Genomic DNA, 25,518 nt, shown 5'->3' with positions numbered 1-25,518 from the left:
GCTCGTTACACAACCCTAATCCTTGTTCCAGCATATTTTAATTAAATGGATGGATGTAATTGGACCTGACTATTGTGAGCTCCAGTGGTAAAAAATAAACCGTGCCTGCAGAGTAGTTCTAGTTTTAGGACGGCTAACGTCTTAAGACAAATGTTTTTGCCTGCATTTAAATTTTTCATCATCGGATCAGATTTTGCTGTACTAGCCAACATTGTTTTCTCCACACATTTTGAACATTTGAAAATGTTTATTTATAAAGTATGTTGTGATCAAAGAATGTGAGTCATAGCAGTCAGTCCTTAGGCTGCTTTCAGTTCGTTGGCTGCCTTTTAAAGAGGATTTGTCGTGTTGGAGAATGTTTTATGGCTCTGCTTTAATTCTCAGCTAGCCAAAATGCTGCAGTATGCTGAACTGCAAAGGGATTGCTAGGCAGTGCTTGGGGGAGGGGTGGGAGTAACATGGGAGGGACAAGATGATGGAGATCCTCATTGTTCAAAATAAAGGATTGCACTGACTATTACCTCTCCTCAAATGATCAGAATTATTCATTTGTGCTGCAGAATAGGGTAAAGGGTGTGTGTCTGGGGGAATGGTTAATGAGAAGGCTCTTATAAGAACTGGTTCCAATAGGAATTACATGTTTATGTGGGTATTACACAAGTAGCTGGGTATGTGTTACTCAAGTATAAGGGGGGTGTCCATCCTTCTGTTTACATTCAGTTATAAAAAATCCATTATTCATGAAGCACATAAAGTAATGTACATTAAGTGTCCCCAACAGGAACGGTTAAATTGCTGCTGTTCAATAATGTCATTTTAGGTTGTAATATAAAATATATATTTTTTTAATTTCACTTAAGAGCCAGCGTTACTGTTTTTGATTATATTGTACCTAGGTTGAAACAATGCTGACTTGTCAGTATGATTGAATTCAGCTTGATGTCTGGAAAATTGAGACTCGTGGTCTTGGAAGTAGAATGCTGCAGTACAGTAAAAATGAAGTCAAATGCCAATATCTCAATTCTTCTGTCTGCGCCAGTTATTTAAAAACAAAACAAAAACAAACAAACATAATCTATGATTGGCATTTCCCTGTCAGTGTCAGTGTTATTATTATTATTATTATTATTATTTTTATCATCCACACTTTTCAATGACACAGCAACGCTGTTACCAACACGCATTGTGGAGATACTTTTAAAACAAAAGATTCCAATGAAATTCAAAAGCTCCATGTCAGGTCTATGATGTTATACTTTGGTTTTCATCTCCAGTGCGCACTGTATTCCAATTGCTGTCCTGTGCCTGTGGATTTCCACATCAATCAAGCAAAAATAGAAATTGCAACTCAGCCTTGGTCAGAGCACAGTGTTGTAGGTGTGGCGGCTCATGGTAGGGAGTGCTTAAAAACTGGTATCGGAATCTGTATTTGCCAGTTATCTATATGGAGTATCTGTAATCTGAATGGCTCTAAAAAAATCACAATTGGTGCATCCCTCATATTATTATTATTTTTTATATATATATATTTTCATAAAAATTTATATGTACCTGTTTTGCCTAATGTATTTTCTGATCTCATTATGGTGCAGAAAGAATGTTAACGTATACGTTTTCCTTTGTTTCAGACAACATCCCAGAGGACCTGAGAGACCCCTTTTACACAGACCAGTATGAGCAGGAGCACATCAAGCCACCGGTGATCAAGCTGCTGCTGTCCAGTGAGCTGTACTGCCGTGTGTGCAGCCTCATCCTGAAAGGAGATCAGGTGGCAGCTCTGCAGGGGCACCAGTCTGTCATTCAGGCTCTGTCTCGGAAAGGCATCTACGTCATGGATAGTGATGACACTCCTGTGTCAGAGTCTGATCTCAACTGTGCCCCGATCAAAATGGTGAGTATGAGTAGATTGGTCTAATGTACAATGTTTAAAAAGAAAATCCTTTTTTTTTTTTTGGGGGGGGGGGGGGGTAGGGTAAACACATTGCAATATGTGTTTACATCTTTAAACAGTAAATGCCACATGTTTTTTGATTTTCCAATGCAAGCTATTTTGAAGGTGCGGGCTGCATTTTTTGAAAGATGAGCAATACACAGTTTTCCATGTCAAAGTGCTCTTATAAACACAATCAGTTTTGTAAACATTTCATGCTGCACTCTATTGTATGACTGCAGCTTACTGTGAAAATGCAGCAGTGCCCTGCTTTTTGGCAGGTGATGAGGTTATAGATTACTATCCTGCCACTCCTAACATGCGATGTAAAGCTGACAAGGTATTTAGATGACTGTAGAACAGATGCAACTACAAGTTAAGGCCATTGCATACTGGATCCGATAACACATCCTATTTTAATGTGCGTCTAAACCGAAAAAAACGATCCTGTGCATTCCCTATTGCACCTTGCACACTGAGTCCGTAATTGTTGTATGACAGTGGTGTGTCAACTTTGGTATCAAAACAAGTTCGATTTGATCCGATTTTGACGTGTGTTAAAAATTACATTGACCAATGAAAAACGACTGGGAAGACACATGGATTCTTGCAGTTCCCTGAACAAAATGTAAAATCTAATCGTGTTTGTTGCCAAACAAAAATTACTTTATGATAAATCCAACAAAGATTACAAAGACTTTGAAAAAGAAAACACATGGAAAGACATTGCCGCGGACTTGGGCGTTAATGATATGTGTTATAAAACATGAAATTATGAACTGATAGCATACATAAACACATGGATTTTTTGCAGTATAGGTTATTATTACAAGCATATACTTTTTATTTCAATTGTAGTTGAGGAAGTAAAGAAACAATGGCCTAACCTGTGAGACACATATCAGAGAAAGAAGCGTGACAGGGCAACCAAGAGCGGTCAGGGAAGAGGGGCAGTACATGAAAGTGATGGAATTTCTGGCTCCATACACAGAGAGTAGTAGAAGATAATTGTTGTGAAGTATTTTCAGTAGGTCATTACTAGCTTCCCAACATTTAGATATATTTATTACAGGAGCGAGTGTTTAAAAAATGAAATATTGGTCATATGGTTTCTGATGCTATGACAACTGTGTTGTGTAATATCATGTTTTTATTATTAAAGTAGTAGATTAAAGTAATAATTAGCAAACGTTTTAACTTCCATCAGCGTTTGCTGATCATTAAGTTTATACTACATTTAACTTTTTTTTTTTTTTGTGTTCAAAGTTATGTACGACAGAATTGTATTTATTTGTTATTAAAATACTGAAACTAGGTATATTTATTACAAAGCCTCCACTGCACACCAGTGCTGTGAAGTACGATATTAACGCATCTAGTGTGCAGTGGATTGACACACGACTTTTTCGGGTGACGGATGCTAAATGACGGAATGGATCCAGTGTGCAATGGCTTTTACTTTCATGTTAAACCCTGGCTATTTGAATAGTCCCCTGCTTTCCTTTTGACAGATTATTTAGGGATGATGACTGTCAAACCACATTTTATGGCAATAATGGGCAGTACAGTGTGGTATGGTACATGTGAAGGTGGATTACTATTTTTTGTTAAGTGATGTGTGTCTTCCTACAATCGGTTCTTCTCTGATGGGGATGGGTAGTACAAAGATGGCGGGTCCCAAATCATTTGACCCAAAGGGATAAAGGAAGTGTTTAAATACTACTTTAGTGACTTCTCCCCTGTCACTGGAACACAATCCAATTCAGGCCGTACTGGATTGGCTTTACTAAGGCCCTTTTTTTGAGGCTTTTGTACATACATTATTTTTGGTACCAGTGGTAGGACGATCGTCCAACATCTTGTAGACTCCTTGTCTAGACCTGCACACGTGTTTAATAGCTGCAGGTCGACCAACTTACTAAGTCGACAGACGCTTTCTTTTTTCTTGGCATTTTTGGAACTTTTTATTATTATTATTATTATTATTATTATTATTTATTTCTTAGCAGACACCCTTATCCAGGGCGACTTACAATCGCAAGCAAAAACATTTCAAGTGTTACAATACAAGTAATACAATAAGAGCAAGAAATACAATAATTTTTGTTCAAGTGTGACAAACCACAATTCAATAATACAGCAGATAATAGTGATAGTTACATCAGGATATGCATGGCTTACAATACACTGAAAAAATGCATTGATATTGGCAAACTGACACAGTAGCTGAACTTGCTGATGTTCATCCCTGTTCAGTCAGAAGGTTGTAAGTGCGGATCCTGGCTCCCTTTAGTGAAATACAGTATACGCCATGAGCTAGAAGCAGAGGTGTGAGCAGTTTGTGGTTCTCAGAAGGAGTGGTGATGCTCTACTGGATGAGGTCAGTGGTTGCCAAGGGAGATTGAGAGTTGATTATTGATCCTTGGCTGTGCTTGTGTTTAGTGTGTCACAAGGCTTGGTCATGATATAGGACAGCGTGTTACTCCGCATTAAACTGTATAGCTACAGTATCTTTGACTGGGGAAAGGAAAATGTGGAACAAGTATATGTCAATTATTTAATTTACAATCCAGGTCTTTTTTGAGAATACTGTATACAGTAGGACCTACAATTTTCTCTTTATCAACTGTATTGTTGAATTTACCAGTGTAATAGTGCTCAATCTTTATAAGGCTTAGATAGGCCAATCAAAAGAATTGTGTTAAAAGAATACAAGAGCTAGTGTATTTTACATTATGGGGCAAATGGGGGCCAAGGTCATACTGCCTAATGAAAGCCACCTGATAACGAGGGAGCACTCCATTTCATTTTATTCCATGTTGCAGTGATACCTGAATGAATTGGTCACCAAAAAAGTGAACATTTGTGGCTGCTGATTAAGAACAGTGGAGGGTACATTTCTGAGCTCACTGGTTAGTCTAGACTCTTGTTAGTGAAACTGGGACTGAAGCATGTAAATAACAGGTGGTCTGTGCTGTGTAGTTTCGACCCCCTGTGATGTGACTGAACAGATGGGTAGAGCCTGTCTGATGTATTATAAGCCTGGAATTGTGCAGAGGGCACTGGCCTTTTGGATGAGCAGCCAGGGAGTTGACTGCTTTTGCAGCCCTATTTGGCCTTTGTCATTCTCACACAATGACTTTTGGTTTGCCCTGCCTGTTTCAAAAGATACTGGGTGTGGTACAGAATTACTCTCCTGCTGACATGCATCTTTTTCTTAATTCGTTTTCTAATTCAAATTGGCATGTGATAACCTGAGAGTATTTTGTGTGCAGTACATAGTGAGCCAGTGGGAGTTAGGAATTGGGGGGGGGGGGGGGGTTTAGTAATGGAAACAACTGAGTCAATTTAGAAGGCTTTGCTTTACAATTTGGGCTGCAAGATTTCTGGTACTAAGAAGAAAAAATGCTCACGTGCAGAAATTAAAGTAATTAATTGTGCAGCTGTTCATCTACAGTAAGCTATTCCTTTGTATTCCAACATTCTTTTTTTTTTTTTTTTTTTAAATAAAGAAAATGAGATCTGGATTTGATTAGAGCACCCAGCGTGTGCTTATGTGATGGTATTGACATTTTTGGGTAAAACAACGCCAGGGGACCCTGAAGTGGGTTGTTGGTTTGTCATTGCTTGAGATGTTATTTTCACTTTCACTATGGAATTAGGCTTTTAAGTGTATGTTTAATGCATGGGCTTTCCCCCCTTTTATTATGGTAAAAACAACAGTACAATAGCAGGACTCTGTTTGTCTAAATCGCCCACATATTGGGACATTGGGAATTCCATTAGGGTCTATCAGGGCAAATCAGTCCCAGGCTTACAAAACAATAACCACAGAAGCTACTAAAGCTTTAATGAATTTAGTGGTTGCTGTTGGGTTTAATACTCTTACATAGCCTACAGTAGCTGCTGCCATGGATACAATCTCTGACCCAGTAGCTTCTCACCTACTGTACATTACACTGATTACCAGTGGGAGGGTTTTTCACTTCCAATGTCGGAAATCCTATGTGAAACATATTGTGTACATTCTAAAACTACATGTCTACTGTACAGTAAGTGCATATGACATTGTGCCTAAGAGATTGTGAGTTCTTGTAAATTGATACTCCAGGTAATGGTAAGGGCAGCAGTGTGGAGTAGTGGTTAGGGCTCTGAACTCTTGACCGGAGGGTTGTGGGTTCAATCCCCAGTGGGGACACTGCTGCTGTACCCTTGAGCAAGGTACTTTACCTAGATTGCTCCAGTAAAAACCCAACTGTAAAATGGGTAATTGTATGTAAAAATAATGTGATATCTTGTAACAATTGTAAGTCGCCCTGGATAAGGGCGTCTGCTAAGAAATTAATAATAATAATAATAATAATGACTGCTTTTGTTAAATGCTTAAACATCTTTTTAAGTGTTTGTTTCTATTCAATTGAACCTTTCTGCAGAAATATAATGAAGGCATTGTGATTACTGACATTGGTGGACCAGTTTGTCTGGTGTGCTTTTAACAGGGCGTTGTTTTCACTGTCACCGTTCACTGACATCACACAACTCAACTCTGCTCAACATATTAAACATGGGTACAATAGTGGCCTAATCGCTTATTAACTGCAGAAAAGCATTATATTCTTTCTTTACAGTACTGTATCCACACTTTATCTGAATACAGTTTTACAGTAATATGTTATGTGAATGTTTAATAAACAGAGGATTTTACTTTTAGCTAAGGCTAAGCTTCTGCTTCAGACATTCCCGGTGTATTTGGTAACTCTACAATATCAGTTGCTTATGTTTCTTAAACATTCCAAAATATGAGCAGTTGTTTTCAATAGGAGGCCAAACACACACTGTAGATTGAGGAAGATATGAACGTGCAGCAGGGCAGGCAGGATGTTCTTTGTAGTCTGTGCCTACAAGAGCTTTCCAGATGCCTTCTGACTACCAGTTGTTTTAAATCTGACAGTGTTTTCCAGCTAGGAAAGGGGTAATGAGATGTGCATGCAAGCACCTACTTTGGCTTCTGAAATATGTGGTGATGGTTTTGATTGGCTAGTCAGAGGGACTGTAATTGCCCTGCTCAAACTAAACTCTATTTCCACCATTTGAAAATTTTGGGCATGTGTGTTAAAGGAACCCATGAACAGAAAAGCTAGCGCGACCTCTGTTATTTGTGCAGTTGTATCACTAAGGCTGTATTTTATCACAGTAAGCATGGATTTCACAATTTCCATGAATTAGAACCAGTGGCGTGTAATACTAATATCCAATTCTCTGTGAAAATCTCAGTTTCTGAAAGAATACTAATTTTAGCATTTAAAAATGCATTGATTAAATGTTCGCTTCACCCGTGGACGACATGTTATATGAAATCCAGTTGACAGGGTGACCGAATTTAGTAAAAAAATACCCTGAATATTTATTTTTTGCCAAATTACCCTTTGTATTTTTTTCAGTATGAAAGTTTATGCCTAGCACATTGCAAGGCCTTTATTCACACTCCAATGTGTGGATTAGTTGCTTTTCTAGTATGTAATATTACATTCAGGATGTTCTATTGTATTGAGTAATATTGTGCAAGGAATGTTCTACATCAAGGACCAACACAAAGACTTCAGCTCTGAATGTTGCTTTTCTTTCTTTTACATAAAATCAGTTTTGGTACGATGTAACACTTTGTGTTCTGTCAGTATGCATTCGTTTTATTTGTAAATGAAGCATAGTGAACCTTAGGATTACAGATCTCCTTTTGAAAATGTTTCACGGAATTGCAATTCCCAGCAAGAGAAATCTTTCAAATGTATATTACCACATCAAAATGGCATTCAATTGTCTGAAGACTCAGAAGCAGGGTCATTTTTTCAGTATGAAGATTGGCTGATAGATTGTTGTTGCAACAGAGTGATTTGTGTTTTAACCAGTAATGTTTGTAATCCTGTCTCTTCAGAGTGCTCACATGCCAATGATTGATGCCCTAATGATGGCCTACACAGTGGAAATGATCAGCATTGAAAAGGTTGTCGCCAGTGTTAAACGTTTCTCAACATTTAGTGCCTCGAAGGAGCTTCCTTTTGACCTTGAGGATGCAATGGTCTTCTGGATAAATAAGGTAAAAATATTCCCTTCATCTCATTCAAGCTTGTGATTTTGAGTAATGGTATAGAGTTCTGTTTAGAGTAAAATTCCACTTGGGAATATTGATGATGAATTACAGAGGTTTCTGACCCCAGGCGTGACCACTCCGTGTGGTAGTTTCACAAAATATTCTAGCAGTTAGCATGCTCTTTGCTCCCGATTTTCTACCTGTTTCACAATCATTCTCACAGCACATGCATCGGGTTTTATGAATCAAATGTCTCTTATTTGGTCATTGATCATTTTGTTAAGTGCTCCTCATAGTTTATTTCTACTTGGCTGTTAAAAATGGGTCTCCTTGAAAATATAGTAGTAACACTGAATTGTTTATTTTTCTTTGTAAAGGCTCACTGTTATATGGAAGATTTTACACAGCTGTCTTCCAGAATTCACAAATCACTAACAGATATAATGGAGGGTAACAGGCTTACTATTTTATCTGATTTAGGTAAACCTGAAAATGAGAGAAATCACTGAGAAAGAACTAAAACTGAAACAGCAGCTTCTGGAGTCTCCAAGTCATCAAAAAGTAAGGAGAGGGTTGAGGAATCCACCCAGAGGATTTGACTATTTGTACAATCATCACTCGAGACATGCGCTTTAAATCTCCTTTTACTTTAATTGTTTTCTTTGTAGTAACTTTAGTTTAATGAAAACAAGACTGAAAACAGAGTTTCTATCATTGACACATGTGCTTTGTTTTAATCACAAAACCTTCCAGAGAAATCATTTTAATAGCATGTGACCTCCCCAACTATACCTAAAATATTCATATAACCTAACATATTAATGATGTGCATGTTCTTGACTTTGACCCAGATCTGTAATTGACAATCCATTTCAGATTCAATCCAGTGGATTATTCATGTTTATTACTGGATGATTAACCCTTTTTAGGTTCATATAGTACATTTTTTTAACCTGGTACTGTAGTGTTGTATGGTCCCGTCGAATGCATCTGACTTTTTCTGCTGCTTTTCCTGTTTGTTTCCTTTTCCTAACTCCTTTCCCTGCTACTTGGATAGTCTCCTTCCAAATGGTATTGGAAACTAGTACCTGTAAGTTTACTACTAGATCTTTTTCCTGTGTTTTCAAGGCAGTTTCCACCAGTGTACTTAGATTTCCAACATGTTGCATGCAGGACATTTGAAAATTTCCTGCATGCTCACAGTAGCTTTCAAGTGGTAGAGAATAACCCGTAATTGTATAAACCTTGTGTCAAATTACATCAGGGTGCAATTTGTCAAATTCATATTGTGACGTTTTCAATCTGGAAGTGACTTGTGAAAGTTTTTTATTATGGAATATATTGGAAGTCAAACATAGTTGTTCATTATGCCATGATTTTAAATACTGTAATATTGTATGAGCCACTGCATTCAGAAAAGACAGCCCTTCTGTCTTTTCATTTGTCCTGCTGTTGCATTCAGCTGCCTGATCAATCTTTTTTACATTGTGTCGAACTGAATAAAGTGGGAAGTCACAAGAATATTTGTCACACATTCAAACAATGCATACTTTCAGCAAAAGCTATTACATATTCCAAGAACAGTTGGTTGCGGGCTTTGTACAGTATAAGGACAGATGAATTTAAATCACTTTGTTGCTTTCTATGTGTTTCTCCCATCCCCAATATCAAACCTAGTTTGTTGTAACCATTTATAACTCTAAAACACTGACTACACTGTCTGTCTCTCATTATTTCCCCTGTCTCTGTTAGCCTGATTTAATGCATGCCCTAGCTCATTGCATGTTGGAGCCATTGGAATATGCTTGTGTGGTACAGTATGCTCCATATTTAACCGGTAGAAACAAAAGTAGTTGCCTAGTTTTTTCTTCTTGGTATATACAATTAAAAAAAATCGGACCCTTATTTTCAAATCTATGTTATGCTACTGAGTTGCAATGTGCTCTGAGTTTACCCTAGCTTATCCCCAGGCATACCAATTGAGGGTTTTTCACTATGCTGGTTAGTTGAATGTATTGGACATTATTTAGTCTCTCTTGTGTCCCAGGTTGTAATGCACTTGTCATAAACCCCAGCACAGCAGGTAGCCCAATCATGTGAAGGGTTTAGACTGTTTTAAACTTGTAATAAAACAAAATCTGTCACTTGAGGAAAGGAAGGGTTAATAAGTATTGTTTTATAATTAACCCTTCAGCCTGTAATTTCATCTTGTTGACTAAAAGCTGATCTTTAAAGCATTTAGCCAACACTTAGTTGCATTTGGCAGCGACCAACACCAGACAATCATCTACAGATACTATGCAATAATGAATGTCATCTAGGTTCCCATTGTCTTCATAAAACCAAAACATGTGTGTATAGTCTAAATAATTAATTACATACAGTACAAACAACGTAGGCCTTTTTTCCTGATTCTCAATCCTCTTTTAAGGTGCGTTATCGGAGGGACCAACTTTCCAGCAGGCAGTTACCATACTTTCCTTTACTAGAAGACCTTGTGAAGGACGTGTGTGATGGTGCTGCGCTTTTAGCTGTTATACACTACTACTGTCCTGAACTCATGAAACTCGATGGTACGGGTTTAACCTCCTTACAGACCCTGTTTAGAAGCCATTGTAATGAGACTGGAATCAAGTCTTTTTGTGGATTTCAGGATATTCATTTTTATAACCATATGCATAAATGCGTGTGCTTCACATAGCAGAATTTGTTGTCCAACTGGTGTCTACTATATATTGTTTGCAAACAAATGTAGGACTACCTTTTTGCTTATTGCTGTTTTTGTACATTGCTGAATGTTTCTAAACCACTTCTGTCTGCTTTCCATGTAATCTTAATGTCACTTGTTTTCTTTTTTTTTCAGATATATGTTTGAAGGAAGTGACCTCTATAGCAGACAGCCTATACAATATTCAGCTGCTGAAAGAGTTTGCTAATGAGTATCTCAACAAAGGTTTTTATCTCACTACAGAGGATATGTTGTATGCTCCTTTAGGGCTGAAGGTAAGGGATTGAAGTTATCAATTCCCGTTTATTTCCAGTATTTGATGTAAATGTTAAGATCTTCAGAATATCTAACATATTTTGATCTTGTTTCTTTTAGCATAATGTTATGGTCTTCATTGCTGAACTGTTCTGGTGGTTTGAAATTGTCAAGCCTGACTTTGTGCAGCCAAGGGACTTTCAAGAAATTAAAGATGGTAAGATTAACCAAGCTTTGGGATTATGCTAGCTAGGTGATACCAGAGATCAAATAGGGGTGTTGCATATTTGAAATGCTTTGTGCCACCGATGATTTCGAGCCACCGGTTTCAAGTAGTACCCTGTTATATATTTTAATCTTCCCTACTATGTGTTTCTAGTTTTAGCGTTGTTTTGGATCATTTACATTTTTTAGAGTTGACACTGTCCATTGTATTTCCTGGAACAGCGAGAGCAATGCAGCAGTCAAAGAGTACCCGTCCTCCTGTTCCCATCTCAAACGCAACCAAACGCAGTTTCATGGTGAGCCCGGCCGGCATGGCCAGTCCAGCAGAAACACCACTGCTGCCTCCAATTCAGAGCAGCCCCGAAGTCAGTAGCAGGTACTACCTGCACCCTGAAGAGTCTGAGTTGCTGTAAGTCTGTCCTTGTTTCAGTGCAACTCCACTGTTTGGTAAATGGTGATCTTTTGGTGCACTCTGCTTAATCAACATTGATACATTTTCCATAGAAAATATTAGCGGCAGGGAAACAGCTGTGCCTTGAATCTCCTTGAATGTTTTTTTTGTTTGTTTCTGCCATTTAGTAGTTTGTATGGATGATGTACAAAAGTATTTGATGAAAATAATAGGAGTAAAATCTTGTCATGTTTGCTTCTAAAAGCCTTTCGTGATCATTTTACCAGGATTTTTTTTATTTTATACTGTAATTTACATCTGATAACTGGCCTTAATTTGTGGGCACCAAATACCAAACCAGCAGATCAGCAGGCTTTTATAATAGTTATGCATGAAATTCTTACCAAATTGGCTCCAATTCTTTTTACATCATTACAGCTATTAGAAAAACAAAACCCTTTGCATAGTAGCGGAAGTATAAGTTGTAAACTTTTGAACAGATAGTGTAAACAGGGCTATGTTCTATTTATTTTTAACACATATAGTTTCTTGTAAGTTGTGTTGTGGATTATTTCCCTTCACATCTGGTTTTTCAAAATTAACATTTTTTTTAGTGTAAATCCAATCTTGGTCAGTATGTGTGTTTCTCCCCAATATAAACATATATTAAAGTGTGTATATGTCTTGTTTGTTAGCACTGGTATACTAATTGTATGTATTTCTCAATGTTAAGAAGATAAAATATAAAATCTTTCTTTTTTTATTTTCAGTAGTAAGGGAAGTCCATCATATAGTCTGTCGCATCCATTGCTACCTCTAAGGCAGAAGCAACAGAAATCCTTGCAGGGAGAGGATAGTCCAGGTAAGCTCTAAGCTGACACATCAGTCCTTCCAAGATTGATACAGGGTTTGGTGCTTAATGCAGCCTTGATCTATGCCTCATAGATGTGTGTCTTGTTAAATCAAAGTATTCACATTTACCATATTTAAAATACATCATCTATGATGCCTCTGCAGAACATTACTCTATGCAACAGTACCTGCTTTTGCTGCCACCTGCAGTATTAGTAATGGGTAGGTGAAGCATGTACACTAGGAGGAAGAAATCATTAGATATTGTAATCAATTGTAATAGCTGTTAAAATGTTCTCATAATAATGCATCCAGTGTAATGGTGCACTAATTTAAATCCAAGCTTTGCTAAGTCTGGTATTGTTAGACCCTGACTTTTTAGACTCTTTTTGAGACAGCTGTTTTTTGTTTTTTTTCCCCCTTTGTTTAAATTAGGTCTTCGCCATCGTTCCAACTCGCTCACTCGAGATGATGGACAGCCAAGGGGTTCAGTGGTAGCATGGCCAGAGAAGAAACAGAGGTACAGTGCCAGCCTTCTATTAATTGTCTTGGCACACAGTGAAAGCTGTGTGTGCCAAATTTGAACAATGGCAACCTTTTGCTCGCTGAAGAAGAGTCTATAACAGTATTGTTGTGCCCTGTTTAGTTTATATTCCTATTTTAAAGAAGGCATGTTTGGCAAACTGCTGTGAAGTACTGATATGTGCCATTCTTTGAGTTTTTTTGTGCATATGTAATTTATGCTGGTAGTAATTAAACTAAATTGACACTGTATGGTAAGCTTTAATACAATATCAACAGGTTTTATAGGATATAGCTTTAGATTTAAATTTGCACAATTAAATCCAAGTCCGACCTTTTAATTCTCACTGAGTGTTTTTCTGTCATTTTCTTTATAGACCTGCCTCCCAACCTACACCATATGCTCTTCATTATGCAACCGACAGTGACATAGATATCGCCTCTGGTGACAATGTCAGTCTCGCCAGGTCAATCAGCAAAGATAGCCTGGCTTCCAACGTGATCAACCTAACACCGAAACATCAGCCACAAACTGGCCTCAGAAAGGTCAATGGACAAGGCTTGCTTAGGAATGTCAGTATAGAGGATGAGGAGGAAGAAGAACTCATAGCTATCATAAGATCTGAGGAGAGAATAAACAACCGTCTTCCATACCAAGGGGACCTTGAGCTGCAGAGCATCTCATCAAGGGCCACGACAGCCAGGTCACCTAGGGTACAGGATGAAAGTTCCTCACAACCTAGTTCCTTTTTCTTGGAACCATTGATGCCTGCGGCCTTAAAACCAGCAAAAGAGAAGTCTGTGAATGTCAACAAAGAGCAGGAAAGTGGAGAAGGGAGACACAAGGGCGCCGCTTCCAAGAGGCTGGTTGATGGAAATTTGCCTTCGACACGAACAAAAGTTATGAATAGTGCAGATCCAGATCTAAACCGTACTTTCACACCTATTTCCAGCTCTGACTTTACCAACGTTACAGACTCAACTCTTACAGAATCTGTGCAACTCCCAATGGAGAGTGCATTTGGGCCTTTTAGACCGCTGGCCACAAGCAGTGTTGATCCTGCACCTGGGGAGCAGAGTGGAGGATTCTTCCTTCATTGTTCTGAATCTGAAGAAAAAGCTACAGAAAGCATTGGAAGTGGTAGCCCATTGTGTATGCCTGAATCTACATGGGAAGTGAGGCAAGACTCGGATTCAGAAGTTCTTGATATGGATGAAGTTGATCAGGACTTGGAGGTAGCTAATGAGATCCAGCCGGTTAGAAGGAAATACTTTGGTGAAGAAGAATCGGCAAAGTTACAAGAAGATATGAAGGTAAAGGAACATGAGGACAAAGACGGAGGAAGTGGCCGCTCAAGTCCTTGCCTCAGTACCATCTCCCAGGCCAGTAGTGTATCCATGGCAAGCGGGAGCATCAAGATGACAAGCTTTGCAGAGCGTAAACTTCAAAGAATTAACAGCCATGAGGCTAAGTCGAGCACAAGTAGCTCACAAAAGACTACCCCAGATGGCTCCGAATGTGGTCCTGTACCCTTGACCACATGGAGACAGAAACGAGATCAGAGCCCTACCAGGCAGAGCAAAGACAATGTCCACGTTCTAGCTTCCGAGCTAGTACAGCTTCACATGCAGTTGGAGGAGAAAAGAAGAGCGATAGAGACCCAGAAAAAGAAAATGGAAGCCTTGTCTGCAAGACAAAGGCTAAAGTTGGGCAAAGCAGCCTTTTTGCATGTTGTGAAGAAAGGGAAAACTGAAAGTATTCCTCAGCCCTTAAAACCAGATTACCTTTCGAAAGAGGACCCAAAGGTCAATGGGGAAAGCTTTATTTTGTCTGCGCAACAGTCTAGAGCTGAAGAAGTTTCCTCAAACAACAGCCTTCACCATCCCCAAGAAGTGCCCAAAGAAAAGGATATGCAGGAAAGCAGAAGTACAGTGAAATGGGCGAGAGAATCTCCAACGCCGCCTACTGTGCTGGATACAGACAATAAGTTAAATTCCACAATCTTGTTGGATGACAGTGGTTCTGAAATTGACGTGAATGAATGCAACCGCTCAATTGACATGTTGAATAATGCTATAAGCACCATTCAACAGCAAATGATGCAGCTTTCCCTACAGCAGGATCTACTGATGAAACAAAATGTTCAGTCTCCTACCACAACATCCCCCAATGGTAAAAGTAACCCACCTGAGCAAAAAATCAGGCCAGCTGTGCATTTTGTGGAACCACTTTCACCAACGGGAAATGGGACAGTCCGTAAACCGCCTCGTTTTGGTCTGGGCCGGAGTCCACGTTCAAAGCCGACAGACCTAAAATTGTCAAAAGAAAAACAGCAGAGTGCCCCTCGTATTATCACACCAACTCAAAGCATAGAAACTCTTCCTCATTTAAGACCGTTCCCAGGTAACAGAACAGCTAAAGCTGAGCCAGAAGATGCAAGTCCTATCAGCGGTATTCCTGTGGAATCAAGAAGTGGTACTTTAGAAAAGGGCTCGCCAAGGTCTTCGTCAAGCTTCAGGCTGCATGAGGAGGCCAACCAGCGGACGTTTGTACTTTCTACTTCTAAAGATACTAACAATGTTTCAGAGCAAGAGTATAATGAATGTCAAGCTAATCACCTAAAAGAAGCAGAGTTAAACTCTTCTGATGGTTCTGGGAAGGAGAACATTCCTTTTGAAGAGTCATCGAAAAGTAAAACTCAACTCATTGAAGTGGATCTTTCTGACTTGAAGGCACCGACTGAAGAAGGGAGCTTTGAAATTCAGGACACATCAGCAGACACGTTGGGCGAGGGAGACCAGAAGTCTGTTTTGGGATTCTTCTTTAAGGTAAAGTATTTCTATGCTTTATATGCTATTTTCTGTTCCTCATCTGATGTGTGAGGATCACGGTGCGGTTAAGGGGAGCCTGGGTTGTTTTTCCACTACACAGCCGAGCCGTGCTACTGACTGTCTCACGCAACGAAAGACAGTTGTTATTATTAATTATTGTTATTAATTAACTCAGTTTGCTAAAAGATGCGCAAACAAATGGTGTTAAAAAATTAATAGACCAATGGTACAACTGTATCTTTTATTGCTATATTTTGTAAATATATTTAGGAATGTCTTTATAATCCACACATTTTACTGATTTATATCGACTTACTAAAGTTCAGTTAGTTGACTTGAAGCGGAAAAAAGAAGGTTATAAAAACATGATTTGCCAAAGATATCCTGTTTAAGGATAGTTGTTGTTTTTTCTAGTTTTTTGTTTGGGTGTCATAACTCTATTAAAAAAAAAAAAAAAAAAAAAAAAAAAAAGATGCGCGAGAGCATCGAGAGCCCTCACAGGTCGGATGTGCCAATGGAAAAGGAGTATAAGATTAATCTATTGTCTTTCAGATGACCAAACAGAACAAAAATGCTAAAATCAGTTGATGAAATAGGGGATAAGGTTTAGGCATCGAAACACATTTTTTATTATTTTTTTTTCCATCAGTTAGCAAAAAGATAACCAGTTAAATAGTAAATATATCTGTCTTACATGTCTAAGACTAGGACCAGTTAACAACTGCGTTTTAGTAGTTATTTTTCCTACTGTGTTGAAAGACAAAGTATTTTTGTGAGGTGTTAAACAGGGTTGATGAATGGAATTGTCTGTATAAAAATGTGTGCTTAAAATGTAACTTTTGAATTGCAGGACGAGCAGAAAGCTGAAGATGAGCTGGCAAAAAAACGTGCTGCCTTCCTCCTGAAACAGCAGCGTAAGGCTGAGGAGGCTCGTCTGAGAAAGCATCTGCTCGAGGCAGAGATTGAACAGAAACGCGAGGAGGCGAGGTATTGGATGCCTTCCTAATCTATTTTTCAACAAAAAATAACCCAATAAACTTGAATCTGAGCTACAGCATTCATTGTGCATACAAGTGTAAATAAAAGTTAAATCAGATTAGGTGATAGGATTTGTTAAGCTTATTAGCTTTTTAACACTACTATTGTTTTTTCAAGGCGCAAAGCAGAGGAAGACCGAATTCGTAAGGAAGAGGAGAAGGCCCGGAGAGAGCTAATCAAACAGGAGTACCTGCGACGGAAACAACAGGAGATAATTGAGGAGCAGGGACAGGGGAAACTCAAAACAAAACCCAAGAAGCAGAGGCCCAAATCTGTCCACCGGGAAGAAACCTACAGCGATACTCCGTCCAAGTGCTCTTCTACCCGTAAGCATTGCGTTTTAAGATCTGAAAAGGCTGAAAAGTTTTGTTCTTGATGTTTGTTCAAATTCACTCACTTTCATCGAGAGCAATTGACAGGATTATCTGGGCTGTTGCAAAAAATACACTCCCTGAGCTCACTGTTTTCTCCTCCAGTAGATCTAAAAGTAATAACATGGCATTAGTGTTGTTACTAACCCTTTGCATCCTACCATTTAATTTTAAAAGGAGGTGGTGTATTTGTGTTTTAAAATGTATGCATGGAGTTATAATTGTGATGACACAGCATTTTTTGGGGACTTTTTTTTGTTGTTGTGAATATTAGAATCTTGGACGTATAAGCAGATACTAGACGTACGTATGTTACACCTTTACTTGGATCTAGAAAACAACTTAAACAAATGTTCTACCTACAATTTATCACAATTGGATATCCGTCAGGAGATCTATGGAGAAACCTGTCATGGGGATCTTTGTTATGAATGCTCTGATTTTTTGTATTTAGAGCTGTGGTGAGATGTACGTTACTACCGTTCGTGTTTATTTATGTCAGACGTACATAGAAGTTTTCATCCTTGTATTCTTCTGGAACTTGTTTCTAACTAACACATCATCCAAGGAATAGTGAACACAAGCAAGCCACGCAAGCCTGCAGTAACCATCTACACACTGGCTATTAGTTTCTGCTACACATTGAAAATGCATCTAAACATTTATTTAAAACTGTTACGATAACTATAACAAACTTTGCTTTCCTTGCGTCACACATCCTCTCTTCATCCCACTTTTGCATGGTTTGAGGCTTCTGGACTAATGAATGCTGTATTTTCAGAACTGCTTGCCCAAGATTGATGAAAACTTGCATGGGTATTTCTGACCTACTTTATCACAGGAGTGTGATAAAGTAGGAGTGTTTAGGGGGAGAATGTCTGCATAGACATTCAGTATGATATTTAACATGCTATGGATGTATGTGATGGTACAGCTACCTGTATGATTATATCCTTGGCATGGGGATATGTATATTCATGGCATGCCTTGTTTGTTTTCTTTGGAACAATGTATTGGTTTAAAGTTCCCACTGGAGCTGGAAGGGCACTTTTTGTTTCAGTCCCACTGTTTGTAAAGTAGATTCAGAATTGTGTTCAGTTTTCCTTTTATCTTATACACAGGAATACCTCGCAGAAAACAAATCCCGACTGCCTGCCGGAGTCCCGGTGACATTTGGGGAGGTGAATGATATTTTCAAGTACTGGTACCATTGGTCATAAATGAAAAAATGGTGTTGGATGCAAAGGGTTAATACATTCTTGCCATCTATAAATACACAGACTGAAATGTGAAAATCAGGCCACGCTGTAGCACATACGTATTGACTTTTGCATGCAGAGGTTCTCACACTTGTCTGGGCATCTCTTTCAAAAGTGATATTGAATAGGGACCCCCAACTGAAATGAGGAGAGAGAAAATCACACAAAACAAACTGTGTTGTAGATGGGGGACTGTTTCTAACTACAAAATTAAAGAAGGATGTTTTTTGTTCTTTTTAAATGCAAAATAAACTGTAATATCCCTGTTCATACATTAATAACAGAAATAATATTCTGGGAATTTACAAAAGTAATTTCTAGAGGTGCACCAGTAATCAGTAGCCTATTGGCATGGTACCGATATAAGGAAAAAAAAAAACGATCGGTAGTTTTTGTTATTTTAGCTGATTTTAATGTGCACCGATATTCGTGCTTGAATTTCTTCCAGCGCACAACTGAATGTTTGGTCAGGCGTGCTTACTATACTAATGATGCAAGAACACTGAGACAGTCATTTTCCCAGTGCTGTGCAACGTGCGATCAACCGGATTTTTATTTTATTTTTTTACATATCTGAAGACAACAATAGGATAGTGAGCTGTGTGCAGCAGAACAGACTTGATGCTACATTAAATCCAACGATGAACTGCGAGTAGAATATTATTCTGATACAAAAAAAAAAAAAAGCAAGCAAGCTCTCTTCTTCGAATGTTTAAGACTTGAGTGTTCGCCTGCCCCGTGCTGCTCAACACTCTGCGTCCGAACAGCAAAACAAGGCCTCTTAGTGCAGACTGTCAGGTCGTTACATTATTATTATTATTATTATTATTATTATTATTATTATTATTATTATTATTATTATTATTATTATTACACAATGTACTTAAAAATGGCATTTTGTAATTTGTGTTTATCTTGCTTAATCTGCATTGTTTTTTTGAGTTTGATTGAATTTTGTAACCAGAAATTTTAATATTTGACGAGTTGTTTTGGTTTTTTTTGGGGGGGGGGGGGGGGGGGTTTGTGCTGCATTTAAGCAGTGTATGCATGAATTTAACGTTTTTGTAGTTGACATTGTGTAGGCTACATTTCTTTTCTATTGTACAGTATAGGTGATTGACAGCAAGTGGCTATAAAAGTTAATGTCACACTCTACAGAAGTGTTTTTATTAGTATAAATGCAAAGTGTTATTTTTGTGTGACCTGTGTTGTAAAATAAATGTATAAATTGCTACAAGCACACAATATAATACAACTTTATTCTTTGGATTCATTTTCTGAAGTAAATGCAACTAGTAAACAAAACCTGTTCATTTTTGTCATAAATACATGTAAACGATATCTGTTCATTTTTTAACATTTATAATTATAAAACAGTTTACATACAGGCCTTTTGCCTTGTTCTAGTAGTACAATAGCTTACCTGTACTATCTATTATTATCGGTATCGGCCAATATGGGTAGATGACTATCGGCTATCGGTATCTGCCCTGAAAGTCTTTATCAGTGTATCCCTAGTAATTTCTTTATTGTAAAATAATTTCTGCAGACACTCTGCAACACTATGTGAGTAACTTTGTTATGCAATTAAACATCTACGAAGAAATTCCTGTCACATTTTTTTTCTTTTGTACATGATCTTGATCCGTTTACCTTTTGCAATATGTGCTTTGTCAGACATGCTGTTTGAGAAATGTCTTGATCTTTCCAACTGCTTAAACGTTGCTCCTTTTTCAGCTGATAACTTGAGCAGTGCCCAGTCTGGCTCCAGTCTGTCTTTGGCTTCAGCAGCTACCACTGAAGCTGAGAGTGTTCACTCTGGTGGGGCTGCATCTCAGCGGTAAGTTTTTGTTTTGAGTACATTTTCTACTGTCTGAAATTAGCTGCAAATCCTGAAGTATACATTTCACATTGATGTAATCTTTCCATAGTGAGATTGGGGAAACGTGTGTGCTCCAACTTAACTGTATGTTTTGCACTTCCTTACACTCATCCCAGTTTGCAGGGTTTTTTTTCTATCAAGGTTTGAAGTTGGCTGGTTTCTTGTTTTTTGGGAATAATTGAAAAGTATGTTTTATACTCTGTGTACTGTCAAGAGTTCTGTCGGCCCATCCTCATGTACATATAAAGATGACCACTTATGATTATCTCTAAAGTCTAATTGGCACATCTCTATACAAAGGGTCAGTAAAATTGTTTCCAGCCCTATTGGATAGGAGGTGAAGTCAAAGTAACTTGACAAATTCCCCAATGCTGTCGCTTATGCCTTTTGAAGTTTCAAGTAAATACAACAAATAGTCCTAGAGATGCAACAACGACCAATAAATCACAACTCAATCAGATAAATAGCATTTCTTCACAAGCTAAAACCTATAACTGTTACTTTTGCTTGTAGGGGGGAGTCCGTGGAATCATTCCCTGGGCTGAGCAGAAATGCCAGCAGAAACACTGAGCGAGACTGGGAGAATGCATCGACAGCATCCTCAGTTGCATCTGTGGCTGAATACACTGGTACAAACCCATTTTCTTCAAGTGCTTTGATTTATTGATTAGCAGTTAATTCTTTAAATATTTATATTTGCCAAGTATAGTATATACTGTAATGGTTTTTCAAGTTGTTGTTCCATTATTTATAAAAAATGACAGAACTACTCTTAGTAAAATTAAGATCATGTTAGATGGCTATTTTGAGATGCTGTTCAGTTAATTAGAGCTAATTTAAACTTTTTTTTGTGCAGGGCCAAAATTATTCAAGGAACCCAGTGCAAAATCAAACAAAACAATTATCCACAATGCTATTTCACATTGCTGCTTAGCTGGAAAAGTCAATGAACCACACAAGAATTCAATTTTGGAGGTATGGATTTCATATTGGAACTTTACAGTGTAAACTCAGAAAACTAACTGCAAATCTGTTATGTGACCTATAAGAAATACTCATTGCAGCTCAATCCAGTTTTGCTGCTGTAAAACAGTAAATAAATACAATTGTATTAAAGCATAATGGATTGAGAATAAACTAGTACAGCAAAGTTGCCGTTAGTTTGTATATGGATATGGAATTGTTATAATTTTAGTAGAATATTTGTACGTGTTACAAAGAAGATGTTTTCTTAACATTTAAGGTAATAAAGTTGTATTTCTCTTTTCAGGTAATTGAGAAGTGCGAATCCAATCACCTAATGATCCTCTTCCGCGATGCTGGCTGTATGTTCCGTTCACTTTATTCCTACTTCCCTGATACTGAAGAGATCCACAAGGTGACAGGCACTGGGCCAAAGAGCATCAGCAAGAAAATGATCGACAAGCTTTACAAATACAGCTCTGACCGGAAACAGTTTAACGTGATCCCTGCCAAGACCGTGTCCGTCAGTGTGGATGCTCTCACCATTCACAACCATCTATGGCAAGTCAAGCGACCGTCTGTGCCAAAGAAATCTGGGAAATGAAGGATGATTCTGGAGGGAAACTATTTGCTTTCGTCCTGGACAGAACGCGTCGACATCAGCAGTATATATTTTCCAGTAGAAACTTTAAAAGACTGCTTGGTTTTCAGATCTAACTTACAAATGGGACACAGTAAATGCTGTGAGGGAACCTGAGATTCTTATTGTTGTGAAAGAGTATTATTTTGGTATCTCAAATTGTCTTTGGAGAAACAGAAGTAAGCTGGATCTTGGTGCTGTCTGTTCAGGTTTTTTAAACAAAATGGACTCTGCATGTGGCACATTTTCTAACCAGTGGATTTCTTTTTACTTGAAGTATTGTTTGGCACTAGTTGTGGAGTGTATTTATTTGCGGATCCACTCTTGAAGCGACAGGAAAATCTTTGGAGGCAGGAAACTTGAATCAGGGATTCTGTATCCTCTACCCTGAACCAGGAAACTATGGAGTGGACATAGATTCCTTTTAATGGCTGGAGCGAAAACACTACACTTGTTCTTTACGATATAATACTGACATCACATAATGCAAATCATCAGATAATATACCACCAATGTGTCTCCCAACTTCTCTCAAAACATGCTGCTCGGAAACATTTTACTATTTTAAAGAGAAAAAACCCTGAGAAATCCACTATAGGCATTCATTTACTGTGTTACTGTTTGTCTAGTTGTATTTGCTTTTAATATAGAAGACTGGTTTATTGTATTCAAGATCAAAGCACTGGTTGCACAGAATCATGGGAATATAATAAAAAGAAAAAAGCTCCTTAATAAGAGGGGGTGGTGGAAGCTGAAACCTTTGACAGGTAAATTGGTACAAACCTTTATTTTTACTTTATAAACCCATGTATGGTCTAAAGCAGGTATCTCCAACCCTGGACCTGGAGGGCCGGTGTCTCTCCTGGTTTTTGTTCTAACTGTACACTAAATTAATTAATTGGACCAATTAAGCAATTTAGGGTACCGTTGGAACAAAAACCAGGAGGGACACCGGCCCTCCAGGACCTGGGTTGGAGATCCCTTGTCTAAAGGGTAAAAACAGGTGTTATGTTATTTGTTACAATAAGAACTTTTTGTTAGAGGTATTTCTGCACCGGGCACGGTATTCATCTATGAAGCTGCACTCTCAGATCACAGTTTTAATGTTTTTTTTTATTATGCAATTGTAATCATAGGTTCTCTGTCTATTTTTTTTCTATTCCGAGTGAGCAGCATGCTCTGTAATGAAGAGTGTGCCTGTTAACTTTTTGGGTGACAGTATTTAATATATTCATAATAGCATAATCTTTGATTGTTGTCTAATTATTTACAGTTCTCAAAGGTGACGTGTGTGACGCATTAAGGTTAAATCAGTTTCATGTTTTGCCTCAAGATCAAAATGGATTAAGTGTTGCACATTATCCTTGCTTGCTGATCAACATAAGGCTTGCATTTGGGAGACAGAATGTGTATATTTTGGTATTTTAAAAGGGTGGAAAACCATCAACAGTCTTATTTACAAACCCAAGACTTTGTTTGTTCCAAACTAAGCTGTATGTATTACCAAAAAGCAGGTAGGATAACAGTAACTACAGCAAGCTGAAGGTCTTCCTTTGTTATATCTTTTTTCCAAATCGTAGGAAAAAAAAAAAGGCTTTAGAATACTTCATTGAATATAAGTTGCTGCATTTTGTATATATGTTTTGGATAGCTGTTCTGTAAATAACTTCTGATTTATGATTACTAAAGATTGGTATTCAATTTTATCACATTAGGGTACTTTTCTGTTACAAATACCATGCTTTTCATGCTCATGCTTTTTTTTGTTTGTTTGTTGTATGTTTGATATTATTATTATACCATATATTTATTTTAAAGAGAAGCACTGCAATTTAATAAATATTACCAGTAAACTCTTTGTTTACCATTGCCCCAATATTTGTTTGTTTTATTTCTATCCATTTTTTACACTTATTTTTATTCACTTATTTGTTTTGTAACATTTCACATTTTAATAATAAAAGCTTGTTAGAATCTTACCTGCAGTGTATATATACCAAGTACAGCACACTCTAGAACCACTAACCAAACGACTTGTAATGAAATGAGAACACAACGCTGCATAACTCCTGAGACTTGATCGGTCCCTGTAACTATTGGTTATAGTTTGAGATATTAGTTTGGCTGTAGTAAGTGTAGAGTAAATATGAAAATAAAATAAATCTTAACTACAGCAATTTACAGCTTTTACACTTTCTGGCTTGACCATTGCGTGTACAAGCCTGGCCATTCTTCTTGACAACTGTGCAATCCTAGAAGGCTCTTTTCACCAAATTCTCAAACTCGATCCAGCAACGCTCTTACCAGTACTGACCTGTTTTGATATTTCAGTTTCTGCTCATCAACCAGGGAGAAAAAGGATTATTATTTATTTCTTAGCAGATGCCCTTACCTAGGGTGGCATTTGTAGTGATGAGATGACTATTCCATTGTGAGAGTGTGTCACCTGTGGCATTCTGCTTCAGACCGGTCCAAAGGCTGATGCAGATGTTTTTTATACCTTGTATAGCACATGCCTTTTGACGAATTCAAACAAGACTAGCATTGTGCAGAAGGGGGTGTACCCTCTGTTCTCATACCTGAATGTCTATTTTCATCATATAAACTTCCTCTCGGCTGTAACTCGCTCTCTCAACTGCTGATCCAAAGCAATGAATTGTATTTAAAGGAATTTGATTGGTCAGATCCTACTGTTTTTATATGACTATGTATCCTAAGCCTGCACAGCAGTTAAAACAGAATCTTAGAAATGCATCCTGAAAGAGAAGCGACACGTGCTAGTATTCTGCTCGCTGTTTGTGAAATATTGCTTATGTTGTTTGCACTCATTTTGACACTTTTAATGATACTCAGTTAACATGCTTGAGTAACAGTGTGAGCTGTCTGAGGTTTGTTTACTAAAGTTTACCATTTTCACTTACAATTAGTTTGCAAATAACACTAGTTCATATGTATTATCTTTGCTTGGTTTCATAATTAAAAGACCACACAATTCTAATACTGTATTTAGCAACTGAGATATAGTTTACTGCTAATTGTGTTTTTTTTTTAGTAACCAGTCTGTTTTACCATTCTGATACCTTTTACATGTCTGCCCCCTAGTGGCAGTTCACATTTCATTATGCTGCCAAGCAGCACTATACCACATTTTTATATTGTTTGAGAATATACCTTTCTAATAGTATCTGTTAATTTTGCAAGCTAAACTTTGCCTTGTATTGACCCGTAGTATAGTAGTTTGGAAAGTATTTTATTATCATTTCTGATGGCCAGTTAAAATGTACATTTTCTAACATAAAGGAAATATAATGCCTTGTGTTACATTTGGGATGTCTATCCTATTGCTCTCATTTTAAAATTACATTTAGGATGTCTATCCTATTGCTCTCATTTTAAAATGTGTTTCTCACAGTTAAAGTGAAATAAATTGGGCAAAACGAGCCATAAAGAGATTATACATTATTCATAACCTACAGATTTTTAGACAAACAGGCACAGGAATTGAAGAATACTTTAGGCATTGTATGGGGCTGGCATAAAGT

The 25,518-nt window shown here is 37.8% G+C and overlaps 1 protein-coding gene across 6 annotated transcripts in view; it reads left to right on the top strand.

Moving 5' to 3' along the window:
* Positions 1-23,852, top strand: part of LOC117396908 (calmodulin-regulated spectrin-associated protein 1) — a 35,402-nt gene extending 11,550 nt beyond the window's left edge. Inside the window, exons 3-20 of one of the 6 annotated variants that reach the window (XM_059005734.1) lie at positions 1,629-1,891; positions 7,863-8,024; positions 8,499-8,579; positions 9,076-9,108; positions 10,450-10,591; positions 10,882-11,021; positions 11,122-11,218; positions 11,449-11,635; positions 12,391-12,479; positions 12,905-12,989; positions 13,369-15,820; positions 16,674-16,810; positions 16,979-17,187; positions 18,354-18,413; positions 20,229-20,331; positions 20,887-21,002; positions 21,230-21,348; positions 21,644-23,852. In XM_059005734.1, coding sequence (XP_058861717.1) covers positions 1,629-1,891; positions 7,863-8,024; positions 8,499-8,579; positions 9,076-9,108; positions 10,450-10,591; positions 10,882-11,021; positions 11,122-11,218; positions 11,449-11,635; positions 12,391-12,479; positions 12,905-12,989; positions 13,369-15,820; positions 16,674-16,810; positions 16,979-17,187; positions 18,354-18,413; positions 20,229-20,331; positions 20,887-21,002; positions 21,230-21,348; positions 21,644-21,940 — 4,772 coding nt within the window. In that variant the 3' untranslated portion in view covers positions 21,941-23,852. Of the gene's footprint in view, positions 1-1,628; positions 1,892-7,862; positions 8,025-8,498; positions 8,580-9,075; positions 9,109-10,449; positions 10,592-10,881; positions 11,022-11,121; positions 11,219-11,448; positions 11,636-12,387; positions 12,480-12,904; positions 12,990-13,368; positions 15,821-16,673; positions 16,811-16,978; positions 17,188-18,353; positions 18,414-20,228; positions 20,332-20,886; positions 21,003-21,229; positions 21,349-21,643 lie in introns of all 6 variants that reach the window. The other 5 variants (XM_059005733.1, XM_059005739.1, XM_059005737.1 and 2 more) reach the window with 5 other exon arrangements.
* Positions 23,853-25,518: the final 1,666 nt, after the last annotated feature.

Source organism: Acipenser ruthenus, chromosome 31 (genome assembly GCF_902713425.1).
Source record: "Acipenser ruthenus chromosome 31, fAciRut3.2 maternal haplotype, whole genome shotgun sequence".
NCBI classification, from domain to species: domain Eukaryota; kingdom Metazoa; phylum Chordata; class Actinopteri; order Acipenseriformes; family Acipenseridae; genus Acipenser; species Acipenser ruthenus.
Note: the sequence above shows the minus strand (reverse complement) of the source record. Positions and strands in the feature narration are given on the sequence as shown.